General features: G+C 39.3%; 1 protein-coding gene across 4 annotated transcripts in view; it reads left to right on the top strand.

Annotated features, from left to right (window-relative positions):
• Positions 1-21,360, top strand: part of ST6GALNAC3 (ST6 N-acetylgalactosaminide alpha-2,6-sialyltransferase 3) — a 237,898-nt gene that overhangs the window by 14,109 nt on the left and 202,429 nt on the right. The window contains exon 1 of one of the 4 annotated variants that reach the window (XM_072041710.1): positions 918-1,055. The exons of 1 other annotated variant lie outside the window; for it this stretch is intronic. In XM_072041710.1, coding sequence (XP_071897811.1) covers positions 1,029-1,055 — 27 coding nt within the window. In that variant the 5' untranslated portion in view covers positions 918-1,028. Of the gene's footprint in view, positions 1-917; positions 1,056-3,404; positions 3,652-20,668; positions 20,767-21,360 lie in introns of those variants that run through there. 2 more of the 4 variants (XM_005010319.6, XM_038182905.2) reach the window with 2 other exon arrangements.

Genomic DNA, 21,360 nt, shown 5'->3' with positions numbered 1-21,360 from the left:
TAGAGATGGATTCCTGTTCTTCACAAAACCAACAACAAAACCCAAGATTCTCAAGTTTCTATCTCAGCCCCAGAATTTATATATATGTGTGTGTATATTTATGTGTATATATACATTTTTTTCAAATTTCTTTACATCAGTTTTACATATATATACATTTTTTTCAGTATTCTTCCCTGGAGGACAGCTTCCCATTCAAACCTGAGATGGGGCTTTGGGATTCCCTGAGTTTTGTGATGCCATGAAGCAAAGCAGGATGTCATTGAGCAAGGTGGCTCAGATCCAACTTTATTGGTGCCCTTCTTAGTATGTTATATTAGAGTGGTCATAAGAAAACACTACTCTTCATTGTCTTGAACTTAATTTAACTCACTTCTGCATTTAGAAAAATAAATCTTTACTGATGTGTTTTCAAGTGCAGTGGAACATGAGATAAAGTGTCAAGAATGGATGTGGACAGTGTATTTTTTTTTTTTTTAAGAACATCTTTTTCCTCTTCCCCTAAGCCCCCAAAAGAGAGGCACTTTGTATAATAAAACCAATATCTGCCTGGATCTTTGGAGGAAGCACGGCAGGGGAAGAGTCTTCATTTCTGCAGCTCAGGAGAAAGCGTTCCTCTGAAATGCTGGATTTAAATTTTCTGTTCAAATTTCAGGCCTTCAGTATTGTAATTGAAGGAGTTGCTGGTTCTTCCTGAAGCTGCTTTTATGTGAACAGCTGTATACTCAGAGATAAAATCTTGTTAGAGGGCAAATTGGCATGAGCCTATCTAAGTGTGAAATAGCTTTAGTATTTTTGTGATGTTAGAATTCTATGTTATAAAAATACTTGGAGTGTAAGGTTTTGATAATACGAGCAAAGAATGTAAATCATTAACAGTGGAAAAAACAAACGTGTCCTTGGCTGAAGAACTTGCTAGAAAGGCCTATTAACCAACCGTATTCTGTAGTCAGCAACATTACCTTTAAATGGCAGTACTTTTTTTTGAACAGATCATTTAGCTTTTGAATGCCTTCAGAATTTTATTGATGGCTTTTCTTCTTCGGGTGACTACGGTGAGTTATACATTTTGTTTGTCCTTACTTATTTTTACACGGGCAAAACATCTGAGGTATAGCTGAACACAGCACTCTTCAGAGTTGTTTAGTCTGCTTTAACTAGAGGTAAGCTACCTAGAAAGATGGGCAATTTCTTCTCTGAGCACATTTTTTATCCATTTTAAATTCCATTTGTTCTGTTAAAACAAATTTTATAAATAAGATTACACAAGCTTTTCCATTTAAAAAAAAAACAACCAACCAAACAACAACAACAACAACAAAAAAACCTAGTTCAGTGTAAACTGTTTGCTGTTAAATGAGCAACTTCAAAAACAGACACCTAAAGTTCTCATCTAAGTTTGGATTGGAAATAAAAGAACAATCATCTGAAAAGTTGTTACTGATTTGTAGGGTTTGCTTTTTCCCTTCTTCCAGTATTTCTATGGATGCTTGCATTTTGATCCCTGGAAGTTCATGCATTTAAATATTTAACTTTTCTTTGTAAATAGTAAATGTTTCGTGACAACACTGTGCTTTGTATGAAAGCCATATGCTGTGTAAGACAGGCTATATCATAGAATGGCTTGGGTTGGGTAAAGGATATATATCCTTTATATCCTATAGATATAAAATACTAGAACACCTTATTCAAGGTTTATTTCATCTTGGAGAAGAAAGAAAAAGTTTTCCTAAAACATTAGGTCTGGGCAACACTTGATTTTTATTTTTTAGAATTTCTTTGAAAGAAAGTTGGGAGGTGTGGATTTGAGTGTTTCTAAGTGTGCATTTGAAATGGATGGGGAGAGACTCCAGAACATGTGAGGCTGTGTGGCCATGCTAAATTGTTACCATGACACTGAATAATAGCGGCGTGGTGAGCTGAATTTCTAACAGCATTAATGGTGCCAAGCAATCATTGTCTCCTGGTAAAATGTGCAGAAGTACTCCACAATTCAACTTTTTTCTTTTCTTTTTTTTTTTTATAAGCGCAGTGTGGTTGTCTTGCAGCTGAGTAAGGTTTAGATGGATTGCACTGAGAAGTAAGCTGAGCAGGGCAATATATACTTCCCATTGGGCTCTTTCACTTACTCATATGGTACTCTTGTTTGAAGCTGTAAGATTTTCCTGAAAAGTAATAGTAGAATTCAGACTATACCAAGACTCAGATGTTCTCCTCAGTGGTGAGAGGGGCTGAGGAGCTTGCAGGGCCTGTGTTGAAGAAGAGAGGAGGAAAACAAAATAAACCTGTGTGGGTCTGGAGGGACAGTGCAAAGGCCAAACACAAATGGGCATTTTCTTTGGAAGTGCACAGGATTGCAACCAGGGAGCATGAGCTGCAGAAAGCCTCCACAGTCCCTTTCTGATCTACTCTTGGGGATGATTTGCCTCTGTATGGAAATGAGGAGGGCTAATGCCTCTGGTGTCAATCTACCTGTTGTCTAAAGGGATTGTGCCTGGTTAGGAGCAGCTTGCCAGGTAGGAGCAGTATCAGTTACTAAATGGGTGGCACAGTACTAACCCCTTCTGGATACCACATACTAGGAGTCTGGGTTCTAGATACAGTGCAGAGATGGTGACTGCATCAATTTCAAGGAATTTTGTGTTTATCACACAAAATCACAGGAGTGAAGCAATATAGCACACAAAGTATACAGAGGTGTCAAGTGCAGAAAATGAGGAGAGTTACAAGGTGTAGTACCGAGCAATGCTGGGACAGCGTGGAAGTGGAAGAAAGACCGCAGGAGAAGCAACGAATAAGAAGTAAGACCTTTTATGATATACAGAGTGTGGTACAGGGAAGTTTGAGTATGGTGAGATGATGTAGAAAAACACAGGCAAAGACAAACTGCAATAAGAATTTCACAAGTGAATTCATTAATCCACAGGTAACCCCAGGTAACCCCACTTCAGTGTAGCTAACCCCACAGGAAGTTCAGAGCCTTTCTCAGACCTGCCCCAAAAAGCTTTCCCTTCCCTGTGACGTGTGGCAGCCCTTTGCAGGGCAAGGCAGCGCAGCACAACCCAGGCACCCCTGGTGGGGTACTTGTGTCGCTTGCTGATAACGATGAGCTCACCAAAGGAAGCTGGCCGAACACAAAACAATACTTCATTCTCACAGGCAGTGTAAGGGTTTTTAGAGCCCAAATAACACAGAACGTGGACCAACTGGCAGCAACTGTCTCCTGGGAACACTTAGGGAGTTGCACAGGGATTAATTATAAAGACGTGGCTTGATTTTGGAGCATCACGGACCGCCTGCGAGCCGTAGATTGCCGTCTGTCCGTGCACTTGATGGTGAGCGCGTCCCGGGGCTCACAAACACGCTGGAGCCATGAATCAAACGCGGTCATGTGATGGAGGGGAGGTACCGGGCTGGCGCCCAGCCAGTGGCAGGAGCTGATGGGTGGAACAAACGGGGCATAAAAAGACTAATATGACTAACGGATCCTGGCTGCGTGGTACCCTTATTTGGATCTACAGGAATGTGGGCTCTAGCAGTTCTGCGGCTCTACCAGCCTTTTGCCTGACACTGGAACTGCTGCTCACAAAGTAGAATCCTGCTGCTCTGTGGTAGGAAGGCTAGAGAAAGAACATGGCCTGCATTCTGAAGGTAAATCTCTATCTGTTGCTTGAATGCATTGTTAGAGAGCCCCTCGCTGCTCAGAGGCATGGATTCGGTATGGTCCTATTGCATCTTCGTTGTCTCTTTTGAATACTGGTTTTGTTTGCAAACGAATATGGAGAGATTCTGCAACGTACAGCTGTGCTCTGCTTCCCTCTGCCATTCTTTTCCTCTTTCCCTGCATTGTCAGAACAGCGAGCTATCAGCTAGTGGGAAGGGAACTGTGTGCCGAGTAACAGGAGGGGGGTGAGGGGCTCTGGTTTGTCTCAGTTGACTTTGTTGGAGCTGAATTCCTTCCTGAGCTATAGCATTCGGGCAACAGACTCCCAGTACAAAGGACAAAACGGGAAGTTATTTTCTTTTCTGACTGTGCAGCATTCACTGCTCTTAAAGCAGAGGTTGCAGATGTACACAGCTGCCCCAGTTGCTCCTTAAGCACACACTTCCCTGCTGAATTTACCCAACACCCACATACTCCACAAATTATATTTAGCATTTAATTGTGATCCCTAATTAAGGTACCTATTTGATGCAGGGTTTTTTTCCCTTTCATGCCAGCAAATACAAGTGCAAACTTACCATGTGCTCATATGCTTTCTCCAGCCTGCTTTCCTCAGATAAAAGTACTTGCAAGCAGCATGTCATGGAGATGGAGGGAGCATCGCTAGCACTGAGTCCTGAATGAAAGGGGAGGAGGCGGAAGTGCAGCCAGTTGGGAACAAACGGCGTTTGTTCCCGTTTGTTCCCTTACGGCATTGTCACTCGCAGGCAGCCCCTCTCCTGCGCCTGGCTCCAAAGTGATTTGTTTGTGATTCGTTGGTTATCTCCCTTGCTCCTTTCTGTGTATTTTTTGAATAGGTTTGTGCTCTGTTCCTTTTAGTAAATAAAACCTATCTGGGAATACTTTGTTATTTTCAGTCTGACCTCCTAACGAAGGGCTGATTATCCCAAACTTTGGGATGGCCTCTCACAGCAGTTGCCTTCAGCGTATCAGCTGAATGGGTGAATTGCAAAGCTTCAAAACAGTCCCCAAATAATAAACAGTCCTGTATCTCCTGGAGTCCAATTCCTATCACTTTTCTTGGTGTTCAACTCTAAAAATAACCGCTTATTTCACTGCACTGTTTTCCCCTCTCATTCTTTCCCTAGTAGTAGGTCTGTAGTGCATGGATTATTTGCTACTTTTGTGAGCGCAGATCTTGTGGCAGTTTTTTAAATAAATATGGTGAAGTCTACCTCAAGTGCTGAAACTTCCCTGAACTCAGAGGTTCTGCATGGAGGTGGATGGTAACAGAATCCCTTAAGGAGACAGCACTGACGCAAGTGAGAGTTAAGCTGCAACTTGGGATGGGGCGGTAGGAGCTCTGTGAATGGAGCCTGGCTTCGCGGAGATAAGCAGATGCACCCCTTTTTTAAACACTCCCTAGACTTGGCTTGGATCTGTAGGTTCCAGAAGGGAAACTTTTTTTGACAATGTTAAAAGATCACGTACAAAATCTTCCTTCTGGCACTGACAGTTAAAAGAGAATATCCTTCTAGAAGAAAGCTGCAGTGTGTTCCCCCAGCCTCCTCCTGCACAGTCTGATGGCACAATGTCTCCCAGCCTGCCACCAGTATGACTTCTGCAGGGCCTGCCATTAGAGTTTGAATTATAACACACTAAATGCCTCCCCTCTGCCCAGCCCTGCAGCTCCATTTGGTTGTAGTTCCGATGATTAAATCGATAGATACATTGGTGTTCCTTGACAGGGAGCCTGCTGCCAGCCTGGTTCTTAATCTTGTTAACACAAGCAGGTGCAAGGATAAAAAGTGAAACAGATAAGAGAAGATTAGCTTTGTCATAAGGCAGGCCGGACTTCTTTAGTCAGACATCCCACAGGAATAATCTAAATGTATAGATCAAGATACTTAACTGTGTATGAGTTCTTAATGTAATGCCTGTACTTCATATAAATATGAGTAGTTGTGTAATTTCTGGATCTGACAGAAACAAAAGCAGCGATTGCCCAAAGGGGATCGCAAATATTCTTCAAACTTGTACCATAGCAAGGAAGTTGAGAATAATATGTATCTCTTAATGTGACGCTTAGTTCTTTCCTGAAATTACAAACCTGTTACCCTCATCCTCCTCTGTTCTCTTAGGTTTGTTCCAGCTCCCTAGTCTATTTGGTCAGTAGCCTATGTGGAACCATACCTATAGCAAATACTTTTATATACATAAAAATTTTAAATAGGTAGTGACACAGTGTATAGGGAGGCAGACAAACTGTGTTTCCCTGCCACTTCTGCTCTGAGTAGCTTTGTGGAGCTGCCTTGTGGCTCTACCTGCCTTACTTCCTAGATTTTATTTTTAGATTTTCCTTCTTGCTCATTTATTTCACAAAGATATTGGGGCTTGTGAATATTGGAGTTCTGTATGTGTAAAAGCTTAATATAAATGATGTTTGATGGCGATGTATTTAATAGCCACTCACCTCTGTTCTTTGTAGTTAATAATTAACCAAAGTTAACTTGCAGTTTGCTTAAATATATTGGAAAAACTGTACAACTGTATAACGTCTGATACCAAGACACCCCCCTTTGCTATAATTACTGCAAGAAATCATCTCTGTATGTAGCACTTGTAGGAGTGCTTGGGAAGGTGATTTTTCCTAAAACGTATGTTGTCTCTGGGGTGTTCCTTTGTGTACTCTCTCTAGTTAAAATAGTCAGGACTGTTGCTTGTTGTGGCCCCAGAAAGTCTGTATCCCAATCACTGGTGGGACATCCTGAATTATAACTACTGAAACCCTCTTCTGAGAAATTCTCTCCTCTGTTGAGGAAATACAGAGAAAAAGGCAAGTTCTAATACACTAGATCTTTTTTTTTTCCCTCACCATCATGTCTTTTAAAATCATAGCAGAATAGCTGAGTGAAGTGTAGGCATTTCTTGGAAGAAAACAGTTGATCTTCTGCTTGTTACTATGGCAGCTATGTGCCACCTCACTGATTACTAGATTAACAGAGTGATTACTACTTATGTAATCACTGTTAACTCTGCAGATGTTGAACTCCCTGACTTCTGCTGTATCAGCCAATGGCTTTTCAAAATGTTATTAAATACATTATTTCAAAGGGACCCTGGTTTTTGATTAATTGAAAAATGACACTTCAGTGCACCTGTCTTCCTACAGCAAGCACATGAATGATGATGGTACCCTGTAAAATGTTAATATCCCCCACTGAGGATTGGGCAGTGATACTTTAAAACAGACAGAATGGGTAATGTTACTTCATAAATACCACGCTTTGCAATGGATTATGCCTTCTCATATTCAGATTCTTCTTTTTAAGTTGAGGTTTTGAAGGAGATGATGGAGGTGAATTATGCTGTCGTCATAGGGCAGTTTTAACTGTGTAGCTTTAGTGTGGTAGAATTTAACAGAAAATGTATTTGACGGGCCTGAGAAGACTATGAAATCTAGAAGGTTGTTTATTTCTGTTTTGTGTGTTGTGTATTTACTCTGAACAAAAGTGATTTCATGTGCCTGTAGACTGGATGTAACCTATCTGCAGAGATCACCAATGAAACCTTCAGTGAAATTGTGTTGTAAGTAGTGTTATGCCCTATCCCTGGAAATGTTCAAGGCCAGCTTGGATGGGGCCTTGGGCAGCCTGGTCCAGTGGGAGGTGTCCCTGCCATGGCAGGAGGTTGGAACTGGGTGGTCTTTGAGGTCCTTTCCATCCCAAACCACTGTAGAATTTTGTACAACCTCAGGCAATGCTGTTGTGACCACAAATGACTTTGAGTTATTCTTTTCCAAAGTAAGCAGGTGGCTAGCTAAAATCCATAGCTTCTTTAATATTTTCCTTATCTAATTACAAAACTGAAAAAACAATATCACAAACTGTAACTTGCAGGTTTTAACCAAACCCCTTAGCACTGCCAGTAGCAGTGTCTTGAAGGATGCTGTAAAAGATCTTGTGTCTCAGCATAAATCTATGTACTGCTAGGGGTTTGCAGAGTGCAGGGCTGTCCGTGGAGGCGATGTGTATATCCTACTTGAATGAGGTCCAAGATCATTCACATGCCCCTTGACTGCTAAATTGACTGCAGCAATTCTTATGCAAAAAAATGGGACCTATCCATTTTCCTGTGCTAAGAATTATACTTCGGTCTCATTTGATTCTCATGGTGTCCTCTATCCTTTGCCATGATGACAAATAGAGATCCTAGGGAAAGGAATAAAGGTAGCCCTCCTTGTGGGAGGATGCCCACCTGATGGGTCATTTCCCAGCAACTGCTGAATTTGCTGCAAGTTGACTGTAATCTGGGTGCTCAACTCAGCCTGTTGTGGTTTGCTGATCAACAGTTCTGTGGGCTGAGCTATTTTTATTGTGGCTGGGATAATTTCCGTGAACATACCATTGTATCTTTAGGGATGGAAAGTGTTATGTAAATACAAGAGATCAGTCTTCTGAACTTCCGTTTCCTGCCATTTTTCACACTTTGTGGCTTCTGCAAGGTTTCTTTTTATTTCTATTTTTAATTATAAAGTGCTTGAGGGGAAGAAAATTTCTGTGAGGAAAATACAAGAGGAGTTGTACCCATTTCAAGAGTCCTGAAAATGTTTCATTGCAAATGTAGTTAATAGCAAAACGCACATAGTTTGCTGCAAGACTGCTTCGAAAAATCTCTTCCAAGAGTAGCAGGCTGTGTAACATTAGTGCTCTGGTTTTGTATAGTACCTGTATTCTGTGTTTTGGAAACTCACGTTTCTACAGTATGGGTCATGTGCCTTAAAGGCATTGTAATAGCAAGCAACCTTCCAGATAACAATTGCAGTGTAAATGCATAAAGGTGCCCCTTATGAGGTATGCAAGTGAGCTGGAAAGTTAGCAGGCAGATGCAACAAAGCGTTACAGAGCAGAATCAGCATTTTTGAGGCAGTAACCAGGTCTCTTGTTGAATCAGCCCATCCTTATTTGCTGTGGCTGACTTCCCCCACCCCCATGGCCTGCCAAAAAAATAAAAATGCTTTTGTAGACAGTGAGAGATGTTCTAATGGATCCTAGCAAAACTCCACAGCTGCTTCTTTCTGATGCTCCTTTTGTTGGTCATTTCTATTTTAAATTCCTTACAGTTATTCTGTTACTAACTAGAAGCCTTCATTTCTGTAGGTCAATATTGTTTGCTTCTAATTTGCTCCAGTGAATGAAGTTGCATTAATTAATCTGGCAATGTGTAGGGCTATGATTTGCTGTATTATGGTCCGGTGGTGCTTAATTACCATGTCAGATTTTTTATAGGGTGTAGCACAAGAAATTTAGTAATGTTTTTTGTGTTGGATTCTTGGAAAAAAAAATGAGGAAAATTAAATTCTAAGTATAAAACATTCTTGTTCTCATTTGCAATGATATTTAAGTAATTATACTTTAAAGATTATATACTAGTCCACTCCCAAGCACAAGGAAACAGAAGTGTAGTCAGGCTGAGTCCTACAGAAGGCTTTCCTTTGGTTGAATGAACTTGATGCCTGTTGTAGCTAAAACAAGACAACCTCCAGTATAAACATGCTTGAATTAGTTTAAAATTGGACTTTTGTTGTCCTAACTCAGCAGAGGTGTGAAAACCCAAACTGCAAAATCAGCACAAAATTAGGACCTGTCTCAGTTCTGCTTTTAAGTATTACATGATAAACCAGTAATAGGGCAAAAGGTTTTTGGTTTGTAGTTCATCTTTAAGCAATGAAGCATATGTCATCCAGATGTTCTGCCCCCTTCTCTCTCCCCCTTTAGGCTATGTGTGTTTTATGCATAATTGTGGGTATGGACTATTAAATTCCTATATTAAAGGTCAAGTAGTCCTCTCAAAATACAGCCTCTTTATAGACTCGTGCGTGAGCTTCAGTGATATGTCTTGTTCTTTTGTTTTTTAAATTCTCATTTTGGTACGTAATGAATGCCAAATAATGGTAGATTACAGTATTGCACACATCACAGGAAGCAGCAGGTTCTTATACTTTGTAATATATCAAAACATTTGAAATAGAGGTCAGATGTGCTCTTCAATATTTGTAGTGAGATGGCAGGCAGAACAAAGCAGATCTGGTGTCAGAATAACTAAACATGCACGATCAATTAAAGGGGACCTGAAATGCAGCTTAAAATATCACTTAAAATAAATCTTAGGTTTTAGTCACAAGTAGTCACAAGCATCTGCTCATCTAATTTGAAAAGGCAATTTTCAGTATTCTGTTGTTTCATTCCAGTAGTATCTGCGCACCTTCCAGAAGTGTAGTCCTGGACACTGATCTGTCCAGGGCTTGTTCTTCACCTTTTCCCAGAGAAGTGATATTTGTGCAGTGCAGGTTGACTTCATTTAGAGGGATTTGTTTGTGTGAGACTTTTTAAAGAAAAATAAATAAATCCTTGTGTGTATTAGAGGTGGAAAGGAAAGGTCAAATGCTCACATACCCAGAGCAGCTCTTGCCATAAAATAGCTGTTTTGTGCAAGAGACTTGAAATTACCGGTTTTAAACTTATTTCAGAGTTTTAGTTTGATTTTCAATTATTATGGGCCTGAGCCATGCAGCCAACTGCAATTCAATGGCTGACACCTTGAACAGGATTGGGAATTCTGTGGGAAGAGTGGGAGGTCTTGGTTTGTGTGTTACTGTTTGATCCCTTAATTGCTGAAGATAGGTGCTGCTGTGTGGAAAGTTAGTTGTACCCAAGAACATTTCCAGCCTATGAACTAAATAGATTTTGTTATTGTTGTCCATGACCTGTTCCCAATACTTTCTTCTGCCCAACAGCTGCTCTCCATCCATGGCCTAATTTGTAGCACATATGGTTGGAAATATGCAAATATGAGAGAGGTGGAGGTGTGTTAACTCGGTAGTCTTGGAATCCGAGCCCTGTCTCAAGGAGTTAGGAAAAATGGATCTTTATGGGGATCTGTGAACAAGGTGTGTAAAGGAAGCCCTAATTATGGGGTGCAGTCCCAAGAAATAAGGCAAAACGTTGCCTTGAGCCCTATCATTCCTCAAAGCTAAGGGAGCAGTTGCCTTATGGTTGTCAGCAATGTGGGTTGTTTGCTATTCCTGGTGGAAGAAATCTGCATCTACTGCATTTTCTGTGGTTCTTCTTGCAAATAATCCATGCATCACTTGAGCTGAGTTAAGAGACCTGCACTTTTTCTTTGGGTTCATGGGTTTCTGCATACTGGGAACTCTGGAATAAAAAAAGACAATGTGATTGTGTTGTGCATCATGTGTTCCAGAGTCTGAGTCATTCACATGCTTTTTAGGAAGTGCATGGCTATCTCATTTTTAATTTTTTAATCAGTCAACCAACTGAAATTATCAATACAAAATCTGTAAAAGTGGGGCATTGTATTTAAAATAATGACAGTTATTTTGTTTCTGATTGCTTTAGCGGAACCATCTGGAAAATGATCGTTCTTAGCTTTATATGTTTGATATTGGATAAAATACCACACAGGATATTCTATTTCTTCCTTACTGTTGAGAAGAGCAAAGGAGAGGCAGGAACTGAAATGGAAGGGTTTAGGATATGAAATCTTGTAAGCGATGCAGTTCAGGAGTAATGGATTATGTTGTCTAAAGGCAATCCTATTAAGTATTTCTTGTATACCTGTGCAGCGTGTGTGACGTTTTAAAATTGCTGTGGGAGCACCACACTTGCTAGTAATTAAATGAAGTGTAGCTTCTTATGAAAGATGTATTTTAGAGCAATTTGCATTACCAATAGGCAGTGGAATACTAGCATAGGCTGGTAAGATCCAGGTGTGGAGCAGTTGGAAGTCAGCAGAAAAACATGTTTATTTCATGGGAATAGCAATTTGCGTAGAAGAAATGCGGAATGAATTATTTATAGATCCTGTTTCTTCTAATGAGGCATTGCTTGCATGCTGGTTTGCAGGATTAGGTATCTTCTCTTTCAAAAATTCTCTTCCTTAAAATACAAATAACCTCACTTCTAGCAAAAGTTTGCTAGGTCTTTAGCGAAGGGAATGACCTCCTGAGTATGTGACAACAGTTAAGACATCATTTTGTGGTACTTGGTGTGTTAATTCTAGAAAAGCCAGAAACAAAATACCATATTATCCACACTATCACTTTTCTGCACACTTCCCAACCTTTTGTTTATAATGAACTTTATTTTCTTTCAAATGTGTTGTTCGCTCAGATTTTAGCCATTTCCTTCTGAGAAAGATAGGATGATACAACATTTAACAAAAAGCAATGTGTATTTACTAGCTGTTTAATATTCACGTTAGTATCATTAAAAACCCATTTAGGCCAGTAGAGCACCACCTTGAATATTTTTGAATAATCACTATTCTATTGTTTTATACTAGATTGTGAAATTATGATCCTGTAGTTTCTGTATGTGCTTCTCCAAATTCCTAAGACATGTCCCCTTCTCATAACTGGAACTCAATTGATTTTTTTTTTTGATTCATCCGTGCAAGGTTTTGATGTTTTACTGTGTTGTATTCCGCTGTGGGATGCAGATACTCTAGAATAAATTCCTCTCCTATTTCATTTGTTCTGATTTGGCAGGTGAATAAAGGTTTCAAATCTCAGTAGATAATTATTGGGGCTTATGATACTACTGAAATTCACAATAGTTTTACTAAAATTTTCTACCTTAGTGCACAGCCATGTGAGTGAATGAGTTACAAGTTACTGTGTCAGCTGATCTATGGTAATTGTCCTGTGTTTGCTTTTGTCTGTGGCAGTCTGGTCAGGTAATAAAGTATTAACAGAAGAGAACTTTCTCTTAGTGCTTCATATGTGGAGACAGAAGGAAGATCTTTGCATTTAAAAAAAAAAAAAAATTAAAAAAAAAAACAAAAAAAACAGAATGGAGAAGGAGACTGACTCACGGTCCTGTGGGATTGATCCTTGGAGCTCTGGAATGTGTAAGTGGGGGAAAAATGCTTGAAGACGTATCTTTTATGGAATTTTTGTAGAGAAAAAACTTTAACTTTTTTCTGTATGGTTAATGAGGGAATTTCAGACAGCTGTCTCTGCAGGTCTCTTTATCTCTCTTCTCTTTTTATTTCCTTCCACAGGGCATAAAAATATTTTCACAGAAAAAAATAGATTTACCCTGCTAAATGTTTTCCTTCTTAAGCAGGGGAATGGGAAGAGAAAAGCCACTGAACACCTCAGCCAAGCTCCAAGAAATGGCAGTTTCAGGAATACTCTGCGAATAGACCCTGTACTACAGTGTGTGTGTTCTCTCAGCTAGTGCTGGCTGCTCTGCTGCATGCTCTTAAGGCCCGGCAGCCTGTCTCTGCAGCTCTGCTATAAACCGTAGTTCATATGTATGTATTTTTTCCTTTGCATTCACTGCCACTTGTGTATTTGCATTTTTTTTTAAAACCAGTTAAGGTATCTTAGTGGTTTTATCAGGTCACTTCAAATCAACTAAGAGATCTGAAGACCTTAAATGACATAGCTTTCCCCCCATCTAACCACACTTCCTCTTGAGAATACTAAATATAGTGTCCCAGGAACCCACTGTCCTCTCGCCCTTTCCTTGGAGTAGTTCTGGCTTTGTAGGCTTCCCATTGCTATTCACTTCCCCTCTGTTGTGCCAGCACAGCTGTATAAATGTGGTAACATAACCACAACTACAATACTAGAATACATGTTTTTGTATAGAATACTATAATATATAGTATTTTTTATACATAAAAATATATTTTTATAATATATAAAATACATTTTTTTGTAAATATTTTTTTTTGTATAGAATACTAGAATACAACTGGAATACAATTTTTTATTTTCAGTTTTCCAGGCTTGCGTTTAAGATTGTTTCTTGAATATTACAGACATTGCAGCGTGCCTAGCTGAGGACCAGCACACATGCAAAGGGGTGGCCTACATGGGGACAGATCTCTATGTGGGTGGTACTACCTAAAAAGCTTCCTGTAGTGTTAATTGTTTGCACTTAAGTGAGGGGCTGGTTGCCAGTGTCTAGACAATAACCAGATCTAGCCACCATTTAAATGGGGGAAGAATTTATATGGGAAGTTTTGTAGCAGAAACGCAGCTTTATCATGCGTGTGCCCCACTGCCCTGAGTTAGAGAGGTAACAACACTGTGTTGAACCAGTGTCTCTGAGCAATGCAATCTGGTTTTAGTGCACTTAGAACGGGGAAAAAAGAAGTGGTCCCTCCTTCATCTAGTCATGACAGCAGCCAACATTTTTCCTGGACTTGTAGATACCTCTGTGACCTTGTCCAGCTACGCTCAGCTGAGTAGGTTGCACGCTATCTAGCTTTGTTACCTTTGAACAATGCACATGGGTCACCTGTCTCCTTGTCTCTATGCACCACTACTGCTCATCTGTAATCCTGCAGAAACTCTGGGTACCACAAAATATCTGCATTGATTAACTTCTACATTTTAACAGTGGGTGAAAGGGGTAGGTAGCTGAATTATTTAAGAAGTAGTACTGTATTCGAGTAGCACTAATGCTATAGTTTTAGATGGTAATTGTACTTAAATAGTATAATAGAGTTGATGTCCATGTATGTTGGACTTATGCTCTTAGGCCCTTTATTGCCCCAGATGTGGTCTGATAACTCTGTGTGTATGTACACTTCTGTCTAGAGGGTGGTGTGTGAATTCAGCTGGTGTCCCCATGGAGTGCTTGTACTCAAGGTACATTGTGTGAAGCTCAGCTGTTGTTTTGTTTAAGCTTTGTTTGCGTAGTTTTCTTTGCCTCTTGGTCTGTCTGGTATTTCAGATGGTGGTTGGAAAATAAATGCTTCCCAAAAGTCAGCTTTAGATATTTGCCAAAACCAATGTTAACCAGAAGTATTAGAAGAACCAGATTGGCTGTGCTTTTTTCACTACTGAGATCTTACACGAGACCTTATTACTACTAGCCATTCATGGATTCCAGTGGGAGAGGCTGACTTTAGTGTGCTTGTTCTGAATACTAATTGCAAGAGCTTTTAGAGCTACAGACTCTTACTTTACCTCTTACCTCTGATCATCAGTTTCAAATCTGCCTGAGGCCATTGCAATGAAGAACGATCACACAATGAAAAGTGCATCTCCCAAAAGGTAGATATCATGCAGGTCACAGATATGTGGAGATGTATTGTAACTACCTTTCAGCTTCAAAGTCTGCAGCAAAACATTCAGTGACAGTGAAAAGAAAATGGAATTTAACACATTTCCTGCTTTTTAATTTTTGTCTGTCTGCCAAATCTTGCCCTCTAAGGGAAGTTCTCAGCCCCTTGTGAATAAGGCCTGAAGAACTGACTTGTGGGCCTCAAAGCTAAGTACCATCTCTTGCCATGATTTGCTAATGGCACCATTAAGTCACTGGTGTTTTATTTGTAAAGTGTCTTGTGAAGCATTGCATGAAAGTGCTCTAAAGCAAATTATGGGAAAGAGTAATCCATTTATGGAAATAAGCATCCTTGTAGGAAGGAAAATGGAGAACTCATCAGTCGTTTAGATAAAACTGCAGGAAGTCTACTTGGGGAGATAAACAAAATAAAAACCCAAATGTTGAATTGATAATAAAATTATTTACTGGGTGGAAACTTTTTGTACCAAATGAAAATGTGTTTTGAAATTGGCGTTAAGACCTTAAAAGACCTGTGGCTTTAACAGCCTTAGATATGTGACAGCTACTTGGCATTGTGTTTTTGCTCAGTAAAGATTTACATAAACAGCTGTGTGCTTTATTAATTGCTGGTTGTTTCTCACTGTTTTATTAGTAACAGAAAAATGTCTGTTTTGAAACAGGTTATTTTGTTGCCTGGAACAGAAATGGTAGGATAACATTGTTCCACTCTTTCTCTTTAGCAGATGTAAGATTGTTTTAACCTTGTATCAAAATAGTAATAGCCAACTATAATATATGAACTATGCCTTAAAATAAATAAATAAATAAATAAAATCCTTGAGGCTTTTTCATCCAAAAGAAATAGGAAGAATTGCTATGCTTACATGCTAGTACTACCATTGCTTTACCTCGCCTCGTGCTCTGATTAAAACCCAATTCTTGTTTGTGTGCTTCCTCGTACCTCTGAAGATGGGGGGAAACCGAAGTGAGATTACAAGATTCATATTGAATCGTGTGTGGTATTCAAGGTGACTGGAAAGGACAGTTATTTTGTATGTTTCTGGGACTACTAGACAAACAGGATAGAGAGGAATATAATTAGTAGCCAGCTTGCTGCCTAGATGCTATTTTTCAATAACCTATTATTGAGTAAAAAGTATAAAGTAACTGTGTTTTAATAGGCTTGTTTGCTTTCAGGAATCTAAAAACTCTATAAATTAGGTAAGAAAGGTATTAAAAACTTCAAAGGATGAGCCTGGTTTTGTTGATCTTGTGTGAGAAGTTACCTCTTACTGTTCCATTTGTGTGATTGCAGACTATGACAATAACTTAATTAGTGTAATACATGTACACTATTGCTGTGTATATGTAATGTATTTGCTTAATAGTTTTTGTTTTTGTACTTCTATTAGTCATTTATTTGCCACGCAGTCTGTGAGAGAAATGAAATATAGTAAGAGCTGTATCCAAAGCTATGGAAGGAAGTAATTAAGTTTAATTGAAGTCATCTCTTTGAAGTATAATAGCAGATGCAAAGGCCTAATTCAAAGCAGATTTAGGCAACACATGCTTTGAAATGCTAGCTTGCAAATAGACGAGTATTACCATTTTTAAAATTTATGTAAAGCTGTCTCCTGAAACCTTAGTCTGGAGATCAGGTCCAATAATAGACACTTGGGCTAAGTTTTGATGAGGGTTGTTACTTCTGGTTCTTAATATATTACACTATTAGGGGAAAAAAAATCCCGGAAGTGCTGTCCACAACATAACAAACAACTACGATAGAACTGGGAATTAGGTCGGGCTACTTCTTCATCAGCTGTGTTAAGACATCCGTTGGAAATTACAGGAAAAACTATATTAATAATTCTGAAATGTAATTACATTATATTTATCAAATGTTACTTGCAAGAAATTTTATACCTTCTCATCTTCATATTCTAATATTTGTATGGACTTTAAAGGTTCAGTTGTTTTTGTATCAGGATGTGAAATTGAATTTTATGCAATAAATGCAAAAATGTACAGGCTTCTGTTGCATGAGGGACTGATTATGAAATCTGCATTTAAAAACAAACAAACAACAATCAGGTAACAATGTTAGTTTTCACAGCACACATCCTTTATTTCTTTGCAGAACTGATGCAAACAAGAGAACCTTAAACATAAAGATGAAAACTTTTCTTACTCTAGTGCTTTAGAATTGCTGAATAACAGAATATTTTATATATATATATATATATATATATATATAAAATGTTAACTTCCACCTGCACAATGATATTAAATAAAAAATTTTTCAAATACCTCAGTTAACTGCTCTATCCAATTCCAGAGAGGCTGGGTGTGAGTCTATCCTTCCCTTCCCAGACCCATGAAGGGGGAAAGACATAGGAGTTACAGCTGTGGAAGGCAACTGTCCCTCTGTGGATTTGGCTGGTGGTGGAATTACTGATGGGCAGAGTCTGGTGGTAGCAATGCAGAGGAAAGCAGGGTCTGTCTCTGGCCCCGTATGGATGGGCACATAGACTTCTCCAGCACTGAAGTAGTAAAATATATTTGTGGACAGATTAGAAGATGCTGTATATTATTGCTTTTTTTCTGTCTACCATTAGGAAGAAGTAACAGACTAGTAGACTAGGCTTTTCTGTGTCTTAATTTCATTGCTGCTACTAAAGCACTAAATAAATGTGGTAAGTAGAATAAGATTTACTGCAGAACTGTGAGAGGGACTGCATTTTAAATGTTTTCTTGGGTTTAATTTGTATTTTAGACTGGCGATTCATACTGCGGGTGGGGATTTTATGGCAATGTATGCATAATACAGTAGGCTGTATCACCAGGTGTTCCTGATGTCCTTCTGAGAGGAAGGCAAAGCTTGGTGTTTTTTTTTTTTTTGCTATTACACTAGATTTTTGTGTGTGCTGATAGACAAAAAACAAACAAAACAAAAACAAAACAGATACAAACAATTGTTTTTCTTGCTCTGCTGAGAGAAACATTGTTCCTTGAAAGCCAGCTGCAGGAGGGCTGGAGGGGTGACATAAAATGGCTGCCGCCCCGGCTAGGAGTGGTAGTGCTGGCTGCCTACGGGAGCAGGACCATGGGGGTACTGGCATTTTTCTGAAAGCCAACAGTGGATTGCACCTGGCTGGACTGTGGAGATGAGGTGCCTGAAGATGCTTCTTGTAATGACAGCCTGTCATCTGGCTTAATTGGGGCCTGTTTTCAAAAAAGACCTCTGTGGGGATTTTCAAAGCTTTTCTCTGGTAAATATAGGCACCCAGTGGACATTAGGCCTTGGTCCTGTTTTTTCCCTGTTGCAGGCTAAGAGTTATTGAAGTGTGACAAGTAAGACAGAAAAGCGTTGTTGAATGGACTTGTGAGCATGTTTACCTCTGTGATCGTTGCCTAGAACAAGAAGCAAATATGTCCGTGTGTGTGGGAAGCTGGTGTGCGTATGCATTCTCTCTACAGAAAAAGCATAATTAAAAGCAAAAAATCCTGAAATCTGAGGTTTCTCCTTTGAGAAGAACAGTGGAAGGCCGGTAACCACCCACTAATGCATGCGCAAGTTTTTAGAAAAGAAAAATGTTACGAGAAGAGTCTGAGGGAGCTGGGCTTGCTAGGCCTGGAAAAGACTTGAGCAGTAGCTACTAGCGGTCTTCTGCTACCTCCAGCGTAGGGAAGATGGAGGTGGGCTCTTCACAGAGGTGCACTCTGTGGAAAGAGTCAGCAGCCACAACTTGAAGCAAGAACAGTTCCAAAGAAACATAAGGAGAAAAAAATCCCACAAAGACTGGAATAACACTGGTACAGAGGCTTGGCATATCCACCCTTGGAAACTTTCAAAACTGACCAGGCCGAGGCCTGAGGCAGTGTGAGGTAAGTGACTAAAGTTAGGCCTACTTTAGGCAAGGAGTTGGACTAAGTTATCTCTAGAGGTCAGGTCTCCAAGTCTTAATTATTCTGTTAACGATTTCTACAATGCTGCTGCTATTGATAATGTTAATTACAGTACACCATATGTAGCAGGTTTATTGAAACATGTCTAATAGCTGTGTCAACAGAATCATCCTCAGCTATGTGCCGGTCAAACACTTTGCTTCTCTCTCTAGTCTTGCTAAGTTGGCGTACTGGAGGTGATACCTCCAGAAGGTGAAAACCATGAAGAGTTTGTTTCTACTCAGAGTACATTGAAGAGCTGGAAATGGCGGCCCTTCAGATGAGGTGGAGGATTCTTTAACCAATTGGCTGAGGGGATGAATAAATTACTGTCTAGTAGTCCTGAATGTGGTGTTCGTGATCCTTTATTAAGGCCACTGCAATTAAATACAGGCTTTTATTGAAAGGAATTGCACTTTGCAATACTTGTAAGAGATCCTGAAGAATTGTATTTGGCAGCAAACTTTAACATGGCAGATCTATGTATTTAGATGTCCTATAGCTTTTTTCTTTTTTCCATGCAAAAGGCACTTCAGTAAAAAAATAAATAAATAAATCTGAAGTGGTGGAATGTAACTGCTTTTGTCGCATATTTTCAGCTAGACAGAAAAACCTGGCTAAACCAATAGGGTGTTGGAACTAGATAATCTTTAAGGTCCCTTCCAACCTAAACCGTTCAGATTCCATAAGTCTGCTGTAATTTGATGGTATGTGAGTGTGCAAGTGCAAAAGTCCATCTTTCAGCTTTTTTCTTCAGTTTGCTGATTCATCTGGCCTTTTTTTCCCAAAGGCCCTATTTAAAACCCATATTCAGGGTTATTATCACTTTCACTAAGAGAATAAACTTTATGTAATTATACAAGAGAGACTGATCTGGAATGAGGTTTATAGCTTGCTAATAGTATGAAAATTCTTCTTTACAAATTTATTTTTTTAATTAAGGATAAGTGAAGGAATGTTTGATACATATGCCCTTATTACAGCTAAGTAAAGTGAACAGAAGTGATGTATTCCAGCTATTTCTGCTGAAATCCTGTCTTGAACAACAACCTTTTCTTGTTGCTCAAGGGCTATAGTGTAGGCACAGAAAATGTTGAGTTTTGCCCAACCGAAGTGTGTATGGTTAGACTGCTACTTGAATTTCACACCATTATTTTTACTGGAATGCTAGAGCATACAATGTAGTTTATGGGCGGTGTCTGCTAGATATACAGAAACCTAATCCTATAGGATTCAGGGGAGGTAAGGAAAATTGTTTTGCTTTGTTCTCATTACCTTATGTTTTTGTGAGGATTATGGTGCTAATGTATTGTCAAACTATTCACAACCTCCATACTCCCCAGCCCATTCAGCCATTTAATTTACCATAGCTTAAAATCAACAGCCTGCTAAAACACTTCCTGGTAAGCGTCATTCTAGAATGCTTGTAGGAAACAAAGGTCAATCCACTGGTGCCTGTACACTGAATGCATTCTAACATTATGGTCACAGATCTTTGCTTTAGTGTGGCTTTGGTCCTCCTGCTAGCTGTGCTTACTTGTCATCCAGGAAGATTCAAATGAGTTTATGCCTTAATACCCTGCCATGATCTTCACCTTGAATCTAAAAGCTGAAACAACTAAAACAGTCCAGGTTCCCAGTCAAATTGCATATTAATAGTGGGTGTCATATGCTTCGCATCTAGAAGGACAGACTTCACCTAACAGATTTATGATACTCTGACTCCTGAACTAGACTGGAGTCTTTTTCTGGTACAAAGATGGAAACAAAACATAGCTTACTGCAAGCATGCCACAGAGTGGATTTTGCATTACTAGGAATGTTATTGTAGGTCTGCTATCATTGGCAAATAAGCACATCTTTAAATAGCTGCTGGCAAGACTGGATTGGAGCGTGTGTGTTTTTGTATGCACATTCACGTTCAGGTGGACAGAGGATAAAGGCAAATATGACTGCTGATTTTGTATCTCATCCTGTCTTTCTTGATGTAGTTTCTGGCTTTTCAAGACTTCTTCCAGCTCCAAAACGTTATTTCTTAGACACTGTAAGGTATGAATATAGTATTTTTAGTATATTGTGGGTTAGTTTGAGACAGACTGGAGGACATTAGTAGATTATTGTGCATGACTCGAGTAGTTTCATTTTCAGTTATTCAGACCTCCATATACAATAGGAACAAAACATTCTGGCTTTTCCAACTGAGATGTATGTATGGAATCTGTAAATAAACAGTCCTTTCTGTTAGCGTGTAGTTTTGGTTGGTGTTACCAACCTTCAAAGATCAGAATTTTTCAGGTTAGGTTTAATGCAAAACTGCCTGTTGGACTCTATCCTCCAGACCTATAATCAGAGATTTTGATACTGGCTTTCCTCTTGCAAAAATCTTTTAATAGCTCCTTTTAATAAAGAATATAAACTAAGGCTAACTGTAACAACTCAGCCTTTAATACACACCTGCATTGAACAATTACTGTTGTATTTTTCAACACCCTCTCATATTTTAAGGGATAATAACTTAACAGAAGTCAGCCAAAATAATAAGCAGAGACTGAACATAAGCCAGAATAATGTTCTGTCTTAAATCCAGTTTGTTTTCTTGCTTGGCTTCATCCAAGCAAAACAACAGTGTGGTGTAATTTGCCA

Source organism: Anas platyrhynchos, chromosome 8 (genome assembly GCF_047663525.1).
Source record: "Anas platyrhynchos isolate ZD024472 breed Pekin duck chromosome 8, IASCAAS_PekinDuck_T2T, whole genome shotgun sequence".
Taxonomy (NCBI): Eukaryota; Metazoa; Chordata; class Aves; order Anseriformes; family Anatidae; genus Anas; species Anas platyrhynchos.
This window is presented reverse-complemented; position numbering and strand designations above follow the sequence as displayed.